Genomic DNA, 20,435 nt, shown 5'->3' with positions numbered 1-20,435 from the left:
GGCCCCATCCTAAAAGGACAACCCTTGCGGCACGGTACCCAGATCAAGCCGTTTACACAAGGGCTTCGCAGCTGTGTAGTCCTGCCCCCTTCCGGACGATCCTCACAAGTATCTCGCATGAATAACTACCCACTTGGGCGGGGAAAAAAGAATAAAACTCATGCAGGTAAAGAGCAGTATAACATAATATGAGTGTGCTTTCGAGTTTAAAACGGGATGTCATTTGGAGTTGGCCGATACTGTTGACAAGAGCGCCAACCCTCGACCTCTGACACCTAGAAGAGCATGATAACGGCTGTATACGAGATGGGCTGCAGCCATTCCCTTCTTGTCACAGTTTTGCCGACATGGAGTACCGGAAGGATCGATTAACTGAACAGTATGCTACAGTGGCAGTGTGGTTACGGGGACGGTTCCCGTTTTGGCGCAACGCTTTCCTGCAAGTCATCAAGGCCGCAAAGCTACCAACGACTGCGTATTCTCGTCTCCCAAACGCGGCAGAGAGTCAAGATTATCATAGGCCCAAGATCATTCTCATACCTGCGCGGCGATCCTTCCATTCGGTTTCCCCCCGGCCGGAGTTCGAAGCTCGGTTGGCAAAGGTGGACCAGAGGCAGGAAGACATGGGAGAAGAACATACACACCATCGCGTTGTAACAACGCATATGCCAAATTACAATAGGTTGCGACCTCAAAAGAGTGGTGATGACAGCCGCACCGTCACACAGCAGGGTGCATGGGTAAGTGACCTTCAAAATCCTCCGCGAAACCCCGCAAAAGCCGCCGGGTGCTACACAAAGCATCGCTTTGACTTCACTTCTATCTCACTTGTTCCAGAAAGCTTCTACTACGCTACCACCCTGGTCTAACAAGCAAACGATCCTTGATTTTTACCTGCAAGCAATCGTTGCTTCAACCACTCCTTGTTATCACTACACCGGAAACGCAGTCCGGCACCATACGCCATACACCATTGTCTGGTAGGATCGCGGACATGAGCGGATGTAGACAGGTGCATGCTGTTTCGTCTTGACAGAGGCTGGAACAAACTCGGAGATGACTGTCGCCATGCTAGGATACCGCTATCCGCTGTCATAAGATTCCCATCTGACTGGCCGAGTTTCCCATTCCTCATGAGGTGTCTTATTTCCGACCTGTTGCAGTAAGCACCTTTCTCTACTGTTGTGTAAAGTTGAACCTGCCATCTAACATGTAGTAGCAAAGTAGTCATGTAGTTTTTATTCCTTCTCCGTTCCGCCCTTTCATCTCCGGTCGACGCGGTTTCACTTCGCCATGTACGCTCTTAGTATGCAAATCGAGCGTGTCAGTACCGGGCTAAGGTACCGATTCCAGTACTATGCACCACTTCTCTATCAAACTCGCCCGAGTCAGTCTCTAGTCGAGTGTAGCCAAATAAGCGACATTTTTGACGGAAGAGAAACGGCAAGTCGCCGAGTCTACATTCTTTACACGGACGGTCTTACATTGATGGATATGGAAGGATTCGATATCATTGTAAGTAGTTTGTTGATGGCTTTAGTCGGCTGATATTTTCGGTATTCTGGACATGGTTTTGACGTTGTTCAACGTCCATTTATACTCGGATTCTGCCACCAACCCTGAGTTTTCCTCGACAGTCTCGACAGCTTCAAACACAAGACAACTCCACAGCCGACAACGCAAGACACATTCTCGAAATACTCCATTCCAAGTCACACGGGCTCCACTTTGTATCTCGCCAATATATCAGTCGCCTCGCCCGGCTCTTCTTCTCGGCTTCGTTTTGACTTCCACCTCACACGTTCTTCACATACCACAATCATCATGGGCTCAGTAACAAGAACCACGCCGCTCGATGAGCAACTCTCTATCCTCTATGTCGACTGTTTCGACTCTTTCACAAACAACATCATTGGTCTTCTCGAGGGGCGTCTAGGCGCAAATGTCATTATGGTTCGCATCGATGACAAGCAGGCTGACAGGGATCTTCACACGCTACTTCGGGCCGTAGATGGCGTTGTCATCGGGCCCGGACCCGGTCATCCTGGAAACCCCCAAGATGTTGGCTTCATCAACAGGCTCTGGGCTCTCAGTGACTCAGAACTCCTTCCCATCTTCGGCATCTGCCTCGGCTTCCAGTCTCTGTGTCTCAACCATGGTGCCGACGTCAAGAAACTCAAGAGCCCCCGCCATGGCATTGTCAGCCGATCTACGCACCAGGGTACCGATATTCTCAAGGGGCTCGGCGATCTCGACTGCACCCAATATCACTCGCTTCATGCTGATCTCGAGCTGACGGGAGCTCCCGCGACCCACTTCTGGCAACCAAACGATGTTTGCCCTGACCTCTTGCCTCTGGCTTGGGATCTCAGTGATGACGATAACGGTCCCGTCTTAATGGCTGTGCGCCATGTCACCAAGCCGTTCTGGGGGTGCCAGTTTCATCCCGAATCCATCTGCACCTCAGAAGCCGGCAAGGACTTACTCGTGAACTGGTGGAAGCATGCCCTTCGGTGGTCGGCCAACAACGGCCGGGTCAAGACCGGAGAGCTCACTGGTCGTTATCTTCCCAACTCTTTCTCTCGCCTCTTCGTCGACGCGCCTATTCAGTCTGGTCATCTAAAGACATCTCACCTCGCCCAAGAACTACGCTCGGCTGCCGGCCGTGATGGCATCTTCCTCCGCTGGGCCAAATACCCGGCTCAGGGTGTTACTCCCACTGTTCTTCTAGAGAAGCTTGGTCACCGAGATGACGAAGTCATTCTTCTGGACTCGCAAGGACACAACATGGGTCGCTTCGACATTATCGGACTCGTTGTTCCCGGTAAAACCACAAACGTCACCTACAGTTCTTACGAACGCACGCTCAAGTATGGCAATTTCTCCAAGAACATCGATTCGATCGATGATTGCTGGCCTCTCTTCCAGGAGGCTCTCGATCTCTATTACCCCCAGAACCAGGAGATCGACCGGTCCAAGCTCCGCTCGGATATGGACAGGTTCATTGCCGGTCACCTGCCCGCCGACAGCCCCTTTTGGGGCGGTTTCATGGGATACGTCTCGTACGAGGCCGGCCTTGAAACCATCGACGTCAAGCTTCCCGAAAAGCCAACCGACGGCTCAGCTATCCCCGACATCAACTTCGCCTTCATCCACCGTAGCATCGTTATCGATCACCATACCAACCAGATCTACGTCCAATCCCTTCTGCCCAACGATTGGACCTGGATTCTCCGCGTCGGTAGCCTCATCGACTCCGTTTCTGCTGCCTCCGGCAAATCTGAATGCCTCTCATCCACTTCCATTACAGAGTCTCGTCACCTCAACGACACACTCGCCCGCTCCACCATCACCCGCCCGACCGGCGATTCCTACCGTGCGCAAGTCCGAGATTGCCAAGATCATCTCCGATCCGGCGACTCCTACGAACTCTGCCTCACAGACGAGAGCTCCATCGTCATCCCCTCGGACCCATCCTCCGACAAAGACAACCCACCCCTCAACACCTGGTCCCTCTACAAGAAGATGCGCCTTAACAACCCAGCCCCGCACGGCGCCTACCTCAACCTGCCCGACGTGTCCATCGTCGGCACCAGCCCCGAGCGCTTCCTCTCTTGGTCGCGCGGCGGCCACTGCCAGTTCCGGCCCATCAAGGGCACCGTGAAAAAGGGTCCCGGGATGACCCACGACATCGCCAGCGAGATCCTCAACAGCAGCAAGGAGCGCGCCGAGAACCTGATGATCGTCGACCTCATCCGCCACGACCTGTCGGGCGTCGTCGGCGCCGACAACACCTGGGTGTCTAAGCTGATGGTCATGGAGGAGTACGAGAAGGTGTACCAGCTCGTGTCCGTCATCGAGGGTCAGTTGCCCCCTGCGGAACTACCCGGCGCGCCGAGGGGACTGCATGTCCTCAAGAACTCGTTGCCTCCGGGGTCGATGACGGGTGCGCCAAAGAAGCGGTCTTGCGAGATCTTGGTTGATCTCGAGAAGCGGCCGAGGGGGATCTATGCGGGTGTGTTGGGGTATATGGATGTTGGGGGTGCTGGAGACTTTTCGGTGGTTATCCGGACGCTGGTGAAGAATAAGCTGGAGCAGAAGGAGGTATGGAGGATTGGGGCGGGTGGGGCGGTTACTATTCAGAGTACGGATGAAGGGGAGTTTGAGGAGATGGAGATTAAGGCGGGGAGTGTGTTGGAGTCAATGATGAGGTGAGAGTGTCGGGTGAGCTGGGGGTTGAGGCGGCTTGCATACGACAGTCTCCAGAGCTAGAGATTTGTCCATGATACCGGCTTGACAATAGAACATGGTGCAGGAGGGGCTGGTGCATTAGAAGCGTTTTCGGTCATGGAGTTATTGGAGTTTGGTGGTTGCATGGGCTTTCGTTCGACTTCTTTCGTCTTCTTTTCCTTTATGTCCTTCTTCCCTTGTTATGACTCTCATGACATATTTATGCCTTCCCTTTCATGTTCTACATATCTGTTTGCATTTCCTTTTTTCTATTGATATATCTGTTTAGTGTGCGTATATAGAGCTAGATCCGATAGACTAGAAGATCGATAGAAGAACGAATAATCATGACGATAAACATCATCCAGCCACTTGCTCAACAAATGAAAACACGAATGAACAGACGATAATTCTCAAAGTTACCATTAGTTCCATTGTGAACCAGAAAAGAAAACCCCAAGCATCCATCAGTCAACAAGAAAATGAAAGCCTTGAAGATTAGACCAAGAAAAGGTGACCATGCAAAAAAGACAAAAAGACAAAAAGAACAAGTTCATGCCCACAGCCAGAATCGAACTGACGACCTCATCATTACTAGTGATGCGCTCTACCACTGAGCCATGCGGGCTGTGTGTAATTTCAGATGAAAGGAGGTCAAAGCGTTGTGCTTATAGGGTGAAGTCGCATTGTCGGTAAATCTGTTCATGGCTCAAAACACCATCAAGTCAATGCAACTCGGTATGAGTGAGGCATGTAAGTAGTCTTCGCATCATTCTTGGCGGTGGATTATCTGTACGGAGGGTCTGCCAAACTCGGTGATATGGGCATTATCCACATCAACGAAATAACTTATAGTTCTCCACCGGAGCGAGCGGGTGGGAGATTCGGATGAAAAGCCTGATGAGATGGAAGTACGTGATGAAGATCGAAACGGCTACTACTAGACAAGTGTATATATAGTATAGGCAGTGATCTAAGAACGGTTGTGATCTTTCTCCGTTCATTTTGTGAATGAGAGGGGAAAAAAAGGAAATACTGCTATTTTAGTTGTCGATCATATTTGTCGGGTCGTCGGTGCTTATTCTTCGACATTGGGGGTGCGGAATAGGTAGGTAGGAGCTCGTGTCAACCAACCAACCACTGCTCAAAATGACAACCTGTTTGCGACCATGTCATTCAAAGCTCCGTTATTCGTGTCGAGTTTCTCTCCCGGGAGCCAAGTTGAAAACTGTGAAAGCCTCTCTCTATCCTCTTGTAATTGTTATGTGCATTCCTATATTTCGACATGAACAACCTTTCTATGAACCCCGTATCAAAAGCAACAACATACCCGCCCAAACGCCATCCCAATGCTTCCCATTTCAAAGAAATATGACCACCGAAAATCCGTTCAAGAGCACAGAAACCCAAGAGTGTGACGCACACTGGGGAACAACAACAAAAAAAAAGAAAAAGAAAAAAAGAAAAAAACACGGCAAGAAGTTTACCAAGGGCATCACCAGTTCATCCCCTGCCACAACCCCTCCTCTCCTCCCCATCCCATCTCCAGCAACGCCGGTCTTGAAAGGCCCATCAGCAAGTCATCACTCGCACTCGCGTTGCAGCTCTCCAAACCCGTTAAACCCAAATGCATATCCATATCCATATCCTGCTTCTTCTTTGCACCGAGCGCTCCGTGCCCGTGGCTTCCACTTCCCTGTCCAACCCTCGTCACACACCGCTGTAACGCACCCCTAAGCTTTTGCACCATCTGCGCCATGGCTTTGAGGTGAACATCGTTGCTATCTAGTGTTTGTGGTGCTTGATGTCTCAGCCCGTTGCTAATGAAGTAACCCTGCTGTTGTTCTTCTGATGAGAAAGAAGAGATAGACGAAGCAGGACTCAGCAGCGGTGTATGTGTGCTTGAGGCAAATTTCTGGTGGGCGTGGTTGTGATGTTGATGCAGAGAGTCAACGAGCAGCTCGTAGGCATGCAGCAGGGTTGCGTAGCAGCTGGAGAGAGAAAGAACGAGGACGTTGTTGGGGATTGTCGTTGTTCTGGGGGATAGCGGAGAAGCTGAGCTTCCGGAGGATGGGGAGGAGGAGATAGACCTGGAGCTACCAGAGGACATAGGACTAGCCGGCTCGGAGATGCTGCTGTTTGAGAACGGCGAGGAAGATGAGGCGGAGAAGAGCCTAGAGGGAGCGGCAACGCTGTCGAGGAGGCTGATGAGTGATTTTCCTGCGCTAAGGATGTCTTTACAGTCGTTTGACGAGCCACGGTCTTCGTGGAGGCGCTTGACGAGGTTGGATATGCGAGTTTGCAGGTCCAGAAGACGGACAAGGATGTCTCCATCGCTGTCGCGGCTGCGCTCGTCCGAGGGGAAAGATTGGTTTCGGGGCAGCTTGGGAATGAAAGATGGGGAGAAAATGTTTTCGGTGAAGAGAGGGAATGGCGAGTCCAGGTCTGATGAGTCGGTGGTGCTGTTCATGCTCCAGGCGCGGTGGTCATGGCTGGACGAGTGGTGGAAGGACTGTTGTTGTGGTGTCACGGGGGAGTGCAGAGACGAGCCAGCAGGGCTGGAAGATCCAGAGGAGTGGGATGGGTGCGAATCCATGGCGCTCGCAAGTGCAAAGGTGAGGTCACCGGAGCTTTCGGCGAGGAACGAGTCCATGAAGGGGAAGGAAAGGTAGTCGAGCTCGGCTTGGTAAGCTGAAGTGGAAAACAGGTCGAAATCGCCGAGGAGACTCGGGTTTACCCCTGAGTTCCCGTCGGGCATCATCGGCAGACTGTGATCGAGTCCAGGCGTTGTCATTTCCATTGACGTAGGCATGTGCGTTTTTACCATATGTGGAATACGTCCTTTTCCTGTATAACAACGTTAATAAGATTGTCCTCTGGAAATCGAGGAAACAGGAGACTCACTGCTCTTTGCGGCCGTTTCCTCCTTGCCCTTCTCTGAACTCCCCTTGCGAGCACCTAGTGGGCGACCGGTCCGGCCCGGAGGCGAGTAGGTACACGATATTCCGAGTCGGTTGCATCGTACACATTCCCGAGTTTGCGGAGTTCGTTGACACCGGGTTTTCATCGTGTGACACCGGTCACAGGCGTCTCTGCTTGGACCCATCTTGAGGTATGGGTATGAATGTGGCGGTGCTGGTGGTACCTTTGTGTGGTACTGGTAGATTCCAGCTGGGTGACCGAGACCCTTTGTTATAGACTTTCTGTCGGTGGTGGGTAGAGAAGGTTTCTCTGGGGAATTTTGTCGTCCTCGGTGTGATGGACTTTCTGGGAATCAGCGTCTCAGTGAACACAGTGCTACTGTGATCCTTTCTTGTTGAGAGGGGTCGATGATGGTATCGAAGCCAAAGATAACTGAAACCTTGAACTTGTTGATGTGGTATGGTAAACACACAAAACAAGAACCCAGCATCGAAGTTTAAAAGAAGCCGGATGGATGTATAAATCGTATTGGGTCTCTGACGCTCAGTTGGATTTGGAATACCGAATTGAACTCCCGTAAACTATTCAGGATCACAACATCGATCCCTTTGTGGCACCATGTTTCTTTGGTACAGTGAGCTCCTTGAGCAGATTCCCACGGGGAAGCAAAAGTACCATCCGGGCCAACAACCCGAAACCTAAAGGGAATGTAGAGAAGGGGCCCAGTACCTTCGGTAGGGCCATCGGGAGACATGCTCAGCCCGCTTGAAGGATAGTATGGTACTAACGGCTGCGTTTACATGTGCTCCGTATGGGGAATGTCCAGGATCATCTACTGAAAGACGGCAATCGGTTCGGGAACGGGAACACCCTTCATACTAAGCTTTTCACGGCTTTGGCGCGCGGGTAAGGGAGGATTGTACCTTTTTGGCTGCCATGAAGGGAAAGAAGAGGGGAACACGACGCCTCTGGGTGAGATAAGAGTATGCAAAGTTGGAAAAGGTGGGTCTGGAGGTAGTACTGTTGCTTAGTACTTTTGTAACCAGGAAAGGAAGGGTATGGGGGGAGTAAGACTTGTGATTGGGCTAAGGTGAAGGATTCTGACTTCAGATCAACCAGGGTCAAAAAGAAAACAGAGTAAGACGGCCAAAGAGAGACCGATTCCCACATTCATCGGTGAACAGTGGTAGGACTAACGCAGAACCCATTGGCTCATGTCGTTGAACCCTAACGGAGCAGTTAATTTCCAGGAGCTCAAAGGGCGTGAATAAGAGAAGTGTAATCCACTTTGATCGCAACTCCATGACTATCAGGACTTGGCTATACAGAGAACGGAAGCAACAAACCAGCAGATGGCAAAAGCCCAAATACCACGAGGGGTGCCTCGCTCCTCGTGCCAGGTTCCAGTTGAATGATAGAGCACACCCAAAAGAAGGTAATAAGCCGAGGACTGTCTCCTTATCTCCGACAAGATAGTACCCGCTTCTTTCCAGAACCAGGAGGTAAATGGGGAGTGGGGACGGGACTTTGGCCCTCCTAACCTCTCCTAACCTCTCAAATAGGAAGCGATGGCGTCCCGCACAAGACTATCGTTGAAGATTTACCCGTTGCGGGTATGTCAGATCTGTAATGTTGAGATATCAGTTAAGCGTACTACCGTACTAATTAGACCAGTGCAGAGTAGGGGTCTTGTGCTCAGTTCTCTGCCCCGTGATAAGGGGTCCAAGACCAGGCAGGCACATAGGTACGGTATGTTTGTGAGCTCTGATCTGTGGAGACCTTTTGTTAGTGCGAACCGTTGTCGAAAGATGCCAGCTTCGCACTTGGGGGGGGGGGGGTGGTGTAAGGTACTGGCGATCTCACAGCCGTCAGGGGGAAATCGTTTTGTTTACTAACCGGATCCTACGGTGAATGATGTGGCCTGGTAAATGCTGTTCTCCCATTGAGCATATGAGCCATAGTAGGCCTGGGAAATCAATCCGAGTGGGTAGATGCGAAATTCAAAATGCCATTCTGTAAGCTTTGAACACTCCCGGCTCTTAGTTTCGGCTCATATGAACGCGGGATCGATCCGTGCCGCGAGATAGCGGATGAGTAAAAGTATCCATCATGGAAAATGTGAGTGTCGAAACTTCTGGGTGACGCTTTTGGGAAGTTTGGGTACGGACTGATCCCCCATGGAGGCCAAATCCGAGCCTCGTTGCCTGTGATGACATGCTTCGGTCTTCACGTGGGGGATCCTGCCACCATTGGTCCAGTATAATCTTAACCGAGTATTGTGGCATCGAAGGATCTGGTGGTGCGACCCTCCCACGCCTACCGTATCTTGTTCACCACCCAATGAGATTGACTTGATCTGCTCGCCATGGAAGAAGTACTTCAGAGGTATCATACCATAGCATGAGTAGGGACATGCCCCCCCATGGTTGAAATCGCTCGAGACAGTCAATGAAAACATCCTGTTGAGGTCACTCTGATACCCGAAAACTTCGGCGTTGGTATCGAAGACTTTACGTTAATCCCATGGAATCCTTCAGACCCTTGGCTCTGCACATAAGCAACCGTAATCTAAAGACATACCATCACAGGGAGTAACTGTTTCGGTAGCCTTGACCCCGCTTCAGATCCTCTGGTTATTGGCAATGTGTTTGAATGAGTCCTGCCGTGTATGCTTACTTGCACCATTGCATTGTAGACATACCACGTCCCGTGTGGACGTGAGTGGTTCCGGGAGGTCGAGTTTCTTGTCCCCGGAGAAGGGTTTAGGTAGGCTATCACTCATGCGGATGCAATTGCAGAGTGTCATGACAATGTATCCGAAGCTTTGCTTTCAAACCCACTGACTTCTGATGCAAGGTGCTCGAGAGCGGAGGCATGTGGCCTTTATTCTCATCCCCTGCTCCTTCTTGTATTGCCTGCTCCATCCATCTTCTTCCTTCTAGCATGTCGCTGAACAGATACCGATGCTCTGTTGGTGAGGTAGATACTTGAAGTCCTGGGGAAACGTCTATAAAGCCGACACTGGACACACTCGCGTTTTCGCATTACAGTGGAATATGGCCCATCTCCCCGGTTGGAACATCCAACACCAGTGGTCAGTACTCCTTGATTCGTAAGGTTTATTTCGACCGATGCCTTGCAGAAAACTGGATGTCGTAGGCACCAAAGAGGTCAAAATGCGAAGATGAAAAAGAGCGAGTTTCGAGAGAATTAAAATGGGCAACATCCCTTGACAGTCCGTGGGGGGTTAAAGCATTTATATCATGCTGAACCGATCAAGAAGAAGGCCAAGCATGATAGGACATTGGCGCTCCAGGTGAAGTCCCCAACGTCTGCGAGGCACTTGTGTTTCCCTCCGATGAGCTGCTGCGCGGTCCTTATGTCTCGCTGCTCAGGTGAGATCCAGGAGACCAGCTGGAGGGCAGGGCTGTAACACGGAAGGGCGTGGCTGAATTGCTGCCCCAATCCAAGCCTCCATTAACATCATCGACCTCCAATTCGCCGGAATTTGCTTGTATAAGCGTCTAAGGCTCTCAGCTCCTCGGTTCTCCTAGTAGACCAGCCGACAGCGCCAGCCTCACCCTTTGTGCTACCCACCACTGCTCTTTCTGGACCAAGGAAAGGCTAGAGAGGGTTTGGTAATACTTAGTTAGCACTGCGCGGGATTTTGGAATCTCTCTAGTGCTGATATGACCTTTTGCGCTTTATGGCAGAATCTGACAGTGTATTTCAGCTAGCCAGCTTGGTTTGACGGAGTCCTGCCCTCTGTTTCCTCCGAGTAGTGCCGTTGTTAGGTGACAGGCATCACAATAGTGGGAGCAGACCGGCTTTCCTTCCAGCTCTACACCAACAGTAGATATTCGGTCGCTGGTGATTATGTTCGATCAAAGTGAAGATCTAAGTTCCAGCTCGACCCACGAAAATACGATCCAATGAGCATGGTATGGTTCCGGTCAATAAGTCGATGTCCTCGTGCCGCGCGATGGGAGCGGACTCCCAATATTTGCCAGTGCTATGATGGTCTTCCAATTCGAAGTCTGGTAGGCACGGGTATCCGAAGCGAAAAAAAGGAAAAGAAAAGAAATTGCAGAAAAAAGAATCGAGACGAGAGCGTCATCATGATGAAAGAGAAAAAAAAGAAACTGGAAAAAGATATGCCCAATAACAGGATTGAACTGTTGACCTTCGCATTGACTTGATATCAGAATTCTGATATTAGTACGACGCTCTAACCAGCTGAGCTAATCGGGCTGTTATTTGTTGAAGATGTCGGTCAGGATGAGGGATTATATTTTGAAGTCGTCCCTGTGGGCCCATCTGAGTGGACTCCTACATACGAGCAGGCTGGCACGACAGGATAGCCTTGCATGCAGCGGAAAGTCTGGGCAACGAGGTAGCCGGCTTCGGAACCAGTGAAGAAACGGAAAATCGAAACATATGGCTGAAGCGCGGTAGGTTAATAGCTGGAGATTCCAGACCGTCCTTGGCGAAGATCCAATGTATCACCATCTTTTGGATTGTACTTGACGCTGGCAAGCTTAGCCCACCCACGGGGGGTACGGATCCGACAACCACAACATGCGGCAGAGTACGGGCCGGGACACTGTGGCTTTGGAGCAGATGTGTCGAGTGGATGGCATCGTGAGCAAGGCTGGATCGAGGGCCATCAAGGAAGCTGGCTTCGTCTTGGAGGGGTAGCAGCATCGCCAACAATCTGCTGCTGAACTTTAATACGGCAGGCAGTGTCTCGGTTCGAGTAGTGAAGCTTCCGCCAGCCTGCTAAGGGCTCAGCATACTCTGTTGTCTGAAAGGCAGCCGGGCTTTCATATGTCGCCGGCAGAAGGTGGTTCAACGACCGCACACTTTTATTTGTTGGTGTCCAGACTTGATCAATCGACCCCACTCATCCCATGTTTCATGGGAGATGTCCGTAGTGGCCTAGTCAAAGGACGAACTTTTTACGTTGGAATAGTTCGTCCGATTGTATTGCGTCCGTAGTGCTTGGACCAGCGCGGGAGTGCCTGACAGGTGCTGAAGTACGTAAGCTCATCTCAAGTGGTATCCGCTTCTCCGCTTCAATGTTCGAGATCATGATCGGCGTCTGGAGATGTATGAGTGCCACAGCTGGGGCCACATGCCGGAGATGGTGTTTGTTTTGGGGCGCTCATGTTGTTGTTGGCGGACTGGAGAACTGACAACAAGATGAAGATGAGGAAGTTCCAGTGCCTGGTCAGAGTACACTTGGCAACGGGCCGCCAAAGCTGCCTGCCCCCATGTCCTCAAGTCGCCTGCAGCTGGCAACTGTTGCTTCCCGACTTCCCGTCACACCTGCTGTAACACGAGGAAGACTGCAGTGGACGGCAGGGGCACAAACATGAATTGACCGGCCAAAGGATAGTTCTTTCCCATTGACGACGCATAAAGGAGAAGCATTGGGGGAAATGAAAACCAACCTCCATCCTTGAGCTTCCACCGTACGTCCTCAACATCGTTCCGTTGATAAACCTCTTCCTCAGTATCGGTCTTAGCCGGGACCCTTGCAGACAGTGGACGCTACTCCAGTTCCTGCATTGTCCTGCAATTCAACGCGGAAACATTGGATCGAGTAAACAAACCGGGTCTCCACCTCTTGTTGTTGTTGTTGTTGTTGTTGTTGTTTCTAGACTCGCCTTTCGCCTTTCTTCTGGATATCCATACATGGTGCGACCATTTACGCATTCTTCGAGGTTGTCGATGTACATGTCGCCGGCGGAAACAGAAGTCTAGAAGCTTCAAGCACAACACCGGCCGACACCACCAACACCACCCTGCGGAGACGCTGTTTGGCGACTGGGTCCGCGACTCTAGGGCGAATAACATCACCGGATTCCAGCTGAGATCCGGGGCACCCCATGCCCTACAACCAGGGGGAAAGCACCCATCCTCGCCAATTAAACACCACGGTTCCATGACAGGACCGAGATGAACACTACCCGGGTGTCCACCAAGCAGCTGTGGAAGCTTTCCTCTCCCTTGGGGCTTTTGGTCTTCTCTTTTTCTAAATGACCTCGTCCTCCTCCACCGCCGCACTCCGGTCCGCCCTACCAGTCCTCACCACCTGCTCCATCTCGGCCTGCGCCAACGCTCTTTTACTCCGTGACAGCCATCCGCTGAACATCCACACGGCTGCCATCGTCGCCAGAAGAACGACTCGCTTTCCCACCACAACAATTCCAAACACAGCCCTCCAGCAGGCCCTCCAGCAGCTTTGCGATCGACATCGGACCACCCGCACTCGCCGCCCCTGCGCCTCCACCGTCACTCCCTATCATCCACCAAACATCAACACAACAACAGCAACAACAACAACACATTCATTTATCACTACTGCTACTATTCATCAGCAAGCGAGATATCTAGGGCCAATTCTTAGCCAATTTCGACGGGAGGAGAACTCCCTCGTCATGGCACACATAGTATCACCCCAGAGCAGCTTTGGTCAGGTCGCAATGCAGTCCGCCCCCCTCCCCCGCCGAACTTCTTCTCTGCGATCTCGCGCTCGCCGTGGGAAAAGTACAGATGAAACCGAACCTCAACATGTACCGGACGAAGCCATTGCCACAGCTCTCGCCCATTCCGACGACCTGACTGAGAACCGCTCTACACGGTCAGCTTCCACAGCGTCCCGGACCACACATCGTCTTTCCCTAACGCTTCCGATCGCGCCGCCGAACCCTAATCCCTCGCGACCCATACCGACCTCGACGACCACCGCCTCCTTTCCACCAACCCCTTTAGATACCCCAGCACTCACGTCGCCCGCCGATTCCAATGACTTCATTACCGCCATTGCAGCGCAAGAGCGCCGTGTTCTCGAGCTCCGCGAAGAGCTTTCTCGTGCCGAGTCGGACTTGGCCAAGCTGAAAAAGCAGTGGGCAACCCATGAAGCATACAAGAAACGAGGCGAAAGGCCGTTGCGTTCCGTCGGCTTGGTCCCAACTTTCCAAGATGACGAGGCAACAAAAAGGGTCGTGGAACTAGACAGGAGGAAAGCGCTGCTACAAAGCCTACAGAACCAAAATCAACCACTTCCCGAGAACGGGCGCCGTCGTGTATTCCAAGGAGGACATGCACGCACACTATCATTGCTGTCACCAACAAAACCGAGTAGTGATTTCCCTGGACGCGGTGATGGATCCGAAAATAGTCGCAATGTTGCTTTCAGCCCATCACATCGGCCAAAACATCAATCTTGGGCCCCCCAAACCGCATCACAAACTGTTGGGGTCAAAGGGATTGCCCAGGACCTCAGGATGGGATTGTGGACTTTCATGGAGGATCTGAGGCAAGCTACCGTAGGAGACGAACCCATCACCGGACAGGGCATGTACATGAGAGGCGCGGACGGCAAGTTGATCATGACGCCTATGCCGAACGGCGGCACGGCCTCTTCCCCCAGCCGCACGGGAGGGCAAGATGGATTCAAGGCATCCGGTTTGAACACCCCGAGGAACCGATCTTCAACAGCATTCGACTGGGCACCCGCCGCGGCCACATCACGGTCCACCAGCCCTCAAAAGGAAGCTCAGGATTCGACGGCCGATGAGGCGCTGAAATCTCCTTCGCGACCAGCCCCAGCACTGATGCGATCCAAAACAGATTCAACCAAGTCATCTAAGCGATTTTCTTGGACTCCCCTGACGATGGATTCGGTGGACGATAACGACTGGTCAAACTGGGAAACTGCAGGAGTTGCAACATCCACGAGATGGAGTGGAACTACCGTGAACGGCGACATCATCCCATCAACAACCTCCGAAAAGCGAACCGAGAACGACACATCTCTGTAAGGGCAATCCGTTATTTTATCTTACTCTCTCCCATCCTACGTGGGTACCATATCCGGCCGTATGTATACATGTCCCAGTTTGTTTTAACAGGGCCATCAAATCCACCAGAAATACGAGCCAATACATATCACTTCTTCTATGAGTAGTGGATCATGATTTGAAAACGGCATATCATATCTCCTCCTCCCACGCATCACAACATATCAAAATATTAAAAGGTCTCTCTTATCACACACAATCCCTCCATTCCCTACCACCGGCTAACCCTTTCGTTTTTCATAGAAAGAAGAAGAAGAAGTCCTCCAGTTCGAGCAAGCAACGCGTTGCGGCCGCCTCCAGCCGCTCTCCTGCACCGGTGATTACGTCGACCAATACCATGCTTGAGGATCTCTTCCCGCCCGTCCTCACCAAATTCACACCGAGCAACTTGAAAAAAACGGCCGATTATTACATGAAGGAATGGGAGAAGAGTTTGGCGCCGCCAGAGATGCACAAGCAGCCTCAGCCTGCCTATCATACCATTGGTACCAAGAATATGGGGACATAAGGGGACATAAGGCCATTGCAATCCGATCGAGAGACCTACCCGAGATCACGACGGTATCAACGACACGACACGACACGAGAGTAGCGCAATTGTCGATATCGATACCAATCATTGTAACAGCAATCAGATATGCATATCTACGAGTACGAAACCGTGTACGCACCATTCCCTTCTGCCCTCTGGAACCAACCAACCAACCAACCAACCACCATTTCCCGTTGCGACCCTCGACCCAATTCACGGGATTCACGGAACCGGAACCGGAGGTGTGATCAAATACTTGTCGGACTGACTGAAAGAACAATGGTGGACCACCACCGTATGTCATGGAAGTCAGCGGCACCACCACCAGCAGGAACATATCTCGGGTATCACACACCGTTCCAAGCGAAGGGTGCAAACTGCCGGCCTCATTCAAAATCGCAATAAACCGACCGAGCCGTTGGTAGAAGTGTCGGAACATGACAGTCGGAAAATCCTGCAAACAAGCAACCGCACTGCCAGCCCTGTTAACTCGCTCGGCCCGACCGACGACAGCCTCGGGAGAAGTTTGGTCCTTTAGCAAGGAAGAAACCCCCTGCGAAAAAAGGGTATCCATCAGAGGCTCGGAGCCGGAGCCGAGGGAGGCATGACGGACGGCATACGACACGTGTCAGGTAACCCGGCCGGTTGGGTCGGATCAGATCTTGCCGGATCTTACCAGATCGGATGGCAGCGATGATGTTGGATTTGATGTGTTGGAAATATCTGGATGCGAAAGTTGAACGATGAAGGGATTTGATCTTCACGCTGTCTGTGTCGGCCATGTCTTTTGCGAACGGAAGTTTTCTTGTACCACCACCAGGGGGGGCACTAGTACCCAACTACTGTAACGATGGATATGACGAGCACATAGAATGAAATTAATGACCATGATGACGAGTTGAACAATACACCAACTTACCCAGAATCTACTAAAACACTGACCTACTGTGACTAAAAAAGGTATGCACAGGGTTGAAGTAAGCCAGTATTCTAGAGGCAAGCGAGGGTATATACATACGACCAAGTGGTTCAAAGCACGGTTGGTATAGCTGTCTGTGTAAGACAAAAGCGCACCCAAGAGAAGATAATAGCATGGCGCTCGAAAGCAAGAGGTACCAAGGGTTCCGTGACAAGTGAGCAACATACACAACTACCACTTCAACAACGACGACGAACTACTCATAAAAGTGAAAGAAACCAACTAGAACAGTCTTTCATCATCATCCTATCAATCCATTTCATGTGTACTCTCCTTTCATTTCAATGAACCCCATACAGACAGGCAGTCCATGCATGCATGCTTGCTTCGTTCCTTCTATGCTAACTCAACTACCGTATATCCCCGCGCCGGGCGTTTACTCATCAATAACAGACGCGAACTTGTCCAGCATCTGCTGCTGTATCGCCTCGTACTGTAACACATGAAATGATTAGCCGTACGATCAATGAACAAGCACTAGAAAAAAAAACTCCGAAACATACCTTCTTGCAGATCTTCTCCTGTCCTTCACTAGGCACCTCGAACTTGAGACTCCTCAACTGGGCCTGCAGGTCCTGGGTGGCCTCGCGCACCTTGTTCCAGTTCTGGCCCTGGGCAATGGCCTTTTGCGCCTCGTCGTGGAATCCCATCATGAGCTTCATCATCCACTCCGTCTTCCAAATAGGACAGAACTGGTCGTAGTCTGAGTAGCCGTTTTGCTGGAGGAAGTCCTCCTTGATGAGCGTCGACATGTCGAGCGTGATCTTGTCGGGGTCCGAGAGCGCCGACTTGCCGACCAGCTGGACGACCTGGTCGAGCTCTTCGCTGTCGGAAAGGAGCTGGCGGATGCGGTCGCGGAGGCGGGGGAAGTCGGGGTACTCCTTCTCGTACCACTTGTCGAGGATCGTGAGGTACTTGCTGTAACTGACAGAGGTGTTGATGGACGGGAAGTGTTTGCGCTGCGCAAGCTTCTTGTCGAGACCCCAGAAGACCTGCACGATACCGAGGGTGGCAGATGTGACGGGATCAGAGAAGTCACCACCGGGGGGAGAGACAGCACCAACAATGCTGACACTGCCCTCGCGCGGTGGGCTACCAAGAGCCTCGACCTTGCCGGCACGTTCGTAGAAGGAGGCGAGCTTGGCACCAAGGTAAGCGGGGAAACCCTGATCAGCCGGCATTTCTCCAAGACGACCGGAAATTTCTCTGAGCGCCTCAGCCCAACGGGACGAAGAGTCAGCCATCATGGCAACGTTCATGCCCTGATCTCTGAAGTACTCGGCGACTGTGATACCCGTGTAGATGGAGGCTTCACGGGCGGCGACGGGCATGTTGGAGGTGTTGGCGATGAGGGTTGTGCGCTTCATGATGGGCTCCTTGCGGCCGTCGACCTCGATAGACAGCTCGGGGAAATCCTTCAAGACTTCAGCCATTTCGTTACCACGCTCACCACAACCGACATATACGATAACGTCACTGTTGGAGAACTTGGAGACGGACTGAGAAATGACAGTCTTGCCACAGCCGAAAGCACCAGGGATAGCAACAGTACCACCCTGGACGGAGGGGAAGAGAGCGTCGAGCACACGCTGGCCGACAAGGAAAGGCTGGTTGGCGGAATGCTTCTCGGTCGTAGGGCGCGGTACACGAACAGGCCAGGTCTGCATCATGGGGTATTCGGTCTTCTTGCCATCGAACTCGACCTCCAGGATCTTTTCCTCAACGGTGTACTCGCCCTTCTCAGCGATTCTGGTGATGGTACCACGGGCCCTGGGAGGGAGCAGGATCCTGTGAACGGAGATGAACGAGTTTTCGTAGACGGTACCCCAGACGTCACCGCCCGAGATGTGATCGCCAACCTTCATGGTCGGTGTGAACTCCCACTTCTTCTTACGGTCCAGCGCAGGGATGGCGATACCGCGGGGAATGTAAATGCTGTTGGCAGCCTCGGCGATCTTCTCGAGGGGGCGCTGAATACCATCGTAAATGTTGTTTAGGAGACCGGGGCCGAGTTCGACGGAGAGAGGCTTGCCTGTCCGATGTACGGGATCGCCAACCATGACGCCAGCTATCAAGGGACTTGTTAGCCATCTAGTGCAAGGATGGTATGACTTGGGGGTCGCCATCCTTACCCGTCTCTTCGTATACTTGGATAGTCGCTTGGTCGCCATTGATGCGAATGACTTCACCAACTAGTTGATCGTGGCCGACTTTCACCTAATTCCAGTCTCAGCTCAGGCACCCCACCAGTGGCGGAGGACAAGTGTATAACCATACCAACTCATACATAGCAACACCAATCATATCCTCGGCGACGACGACGGGGCTTTGGGTCTATCGGTTAGCGAACTGGCCGAGAGACAAGGAGGTAGGCTGCGATGGGGAGCGTACCCGGAAACGGAGTAGATCTTGCCTGTGAGCTGTTAGTGTCTAGCAGTTACACGAGGTCGCCAACTGGACACTTACCGGTATGGATGCCATCCTTCTCGGCGCCGTTTTGTTGCTATTCAGAAGCAATGTCAGCAGGCAAAGTCGTACATAAGGTCTGATAGGAGGTATGCGATGGTATGTTGGTGGTTTGCGATGTGAGGCGACGCGTTGCCGAGAAGAGGGGGATGATGGGGCGAAGCTTACGGGAGCCATCTTGGGCGAAAGAGCAATTGGCGCGGAGGTAGGTTTCAGAGGAGGTCGAGGGGAATCCGAGGTAACGATGACTGTAGGTATATGTTTGTGCGCGGGTCGCTCGGGTGATGTGCGGGCAGGCGTATCGAGCTGCAATGTGGGTGTTGAGGGATCCGAGGACGGTTTGGTTGGTGATGGTGGCAGTGGGAGGTTGGAAGCTTGGTCAAGCAGAGCCGCCGAATTTGGGATGGTGGTGACGAGGTGAGGCACCCCAGGCCGCAGCCGCAGCCGCCCGCGTAGTGGGAGGGACAGTGGCAGCTGCTCCCCATCTGGATCCCCGTCGCTCTCCAACCATGACCCCGCCGATCCCACCACTTGTGGAGGCCATGATACAAACTCCTGCTGTAAGTGGCCCCTAGCAGTACCTCTGTCATCCCGCTCGCTCCAACTCCTAAGGCTGCTCTTGCCCGGACTGCTGTCCCTCTTGTCCCAGTAATCGCCTGTTCCAAGACCGCTCTCGCTGCAAGTGGGAGAGTTGGGACCGCTGTTTCTGCTGGCATGAACCAGCAGGTCAACAAGCGAAGGTCGCGCCTTCAACCGCGGCCTGAATCCCGCCTGCATGCAATCTGTCTGTCAGGTCCCTGCTGGATGGATATGCAGACGTGTCGTGCGGGAAGGTGTCAATGAACGGTCGGTGTTAGGCGGGCAGTGCGCACGCTTATGGTCGAACTGAAGGTACTTGGTCTCAGGTACAGTCCTGGTGGTATTGTGTATCTTTGCCAAATAGACTCTTCGACACGAGGTTTGGCAAACTGGCGAAGTGATTTTGGAGCTTGTCTCGTCAGGCAGATGTTTCGTTTTATCGTGCAGGCAGTGGCGCATTTGAGGAACACATGTTGGAAGTAAACAAGCCCCCCTGTGTTTGAGGACCCCCGCCCAACCAAGTGAAAAGGGGTGAACCGCTGTTCAACGTCCGACATTCCCACTTCATCAGAAACTCAAAATGTCTATAAAGTAGACTTCGCTTGATGAACCGCAAATCAACCTGGTGGCACTTTGGGGAGCGATGGTATGGTCTAGATTTAGATAACCTATTCATATTCAGATATTGTAAGTGGCCCAATTACGCGACCAGTCATCGTCAACGCGCAACCCATCTACTAAATAACCTCTTTTGTCTCAGCTGAAATGATATTTTTTTACCCGTTTCCCTCTCATCTCTGACGGTCAACTCCATGTGGATTAAGCCAGGTCTATATAGACCAGTGTCATGATGCTGAAA

The 20,435-nt window shown here is 52.1% G+C and overlaps 4 protein-coding genes and 2 non-coding genes across 6 annotated transcripts; 2 read left to right on the top strand and 4 right to left on the bottom strand.

The window, feature by feature from the left end:
* Positions 1 to 1,293: 1,293 nt before the first annotated feature.
* B0H65DRAFT_440167 (ADC synthase) lies at positions 1,294 to 5,174 on the top strand (the record flags this gene model as incomplete). The annotated part of the gene is made up of 4 exons (XM_062825464.1): positions 1,294 to 1,515; positions 1,672 to 4,104; positions 4,905 to 4,983; positions 5,086 to 5,174. The coding sequence occupies 4 exons, from the start codon at positions 1,294 to 1,296 to the stop codon at positions 5,172 to 5,174; spliced, it is 2,823 nt and encodes a 940-aa protein (XP_062684541.1).
* On the bottom strand, positions 4,787 to 4,858 carry B0H65DRAFT_t95. Its single transcript has one exon. It is a non-coding gene; the product is annotated as a tRNA-Thr (tRNA).
* A 551-nt stretch (positions 5,175 to 5,725) lies between the features above and the next one.
* Positions 5,726 to 7,336, bottom strand: B0H65DRAFT_506683 (uncharacterized protein; the record flags this gene model as incomplete). Its single annotated transcript, XM_062828078.1, has 2 exons — positions 5,726 to 7,077; positions 7,135 to 7,336. The coding sequence occupies 2 exons, from the start codon at positions 7,334 to 7,336 to the stop codon at positions 5,726 to 5,728; spliced, it is 1,554 nt and encodes a 517-aa protein (XP_062684540.1).
* Positions 7,337 to 11,307: 3,971 nt separating this feature from the next.
* Positions 11,308 to 11,403, bottom strand: B0H65DRAFT_t94. The gene has a single exon. It is a non-coding gene; the product is annotated as a tRNA-Ile (tRNA).
* Positions 11,404 to 13,193: 1,790 nt separating this feature from the next.
* On the top strand, positions 13,194 to 15,528 carry B0H65DRAFT_419353 (uncharacterized protein; the record flags this gene model as incomplete). Its single annotated transcript, XM_062824202.1, has 2 exons — positions 13,194 to 14,977; positions 15,288 to 15,528. The coding sequence occupies 2 exons, from the start codon at positions 13,194 to 13,196 to the stop codon at positions 15,526 to 15,528; spliced, it is 2,025 nt and encodes a 674-aa protein (XP_062684539.1).
* Positions 15,529 to 16,517: 989 nt separating this feature from the next.
* B0H65DRAFT_457262 (ATP synthase alpha/beta family, nucleotide-binding domain-containing protein) lies at positions 16,518 to 20,226 on the bottom strand. The gene is made up of 7 exons (XM_062826348.1): positions 19,166 to 20,226; positions 18,998 to 19,034; positions 18,923 to 18,944; positions 18,809 to 18,857; positions 18,664 to 18,748; positions 17,035 to 18,599; positions 16,518 to 16,964 (listed from the first exon to the last, which is right to left on the bottom strand). Exons 1-7 carry the CDS (start codon positions 19,772 to 19,774, stop codon positions 16,908 to 16,910), a joined length of 2,424 nt encoding a protein of 807 aa, XP_062684538.1. The 5' UTR covers positions 19,775 to 20,226; the 3' UTR covers positions 16,518 to 16,907.
* Between the last annotated feature and the right edge of the window lie 209 nt (positions 20,227 to 20,435).

Source organism: Neurospora tetraspora (genome assembly GCF_033439725.1).
Source record: "Neurospora tetraspora strain CBS 560.94 chromosome Unknown B0H65scaffold_2, whole genome shotgun sequence".
NCBI lineage: Eukaryota > Fungi > Ascomycota > Sordariomycetes > Sordariales > Sordariaceae > Neurospora > Neurospora tetraspora.
This window is presented reverse-complemented; position numbering and strand designations above follow the sequence as displayed.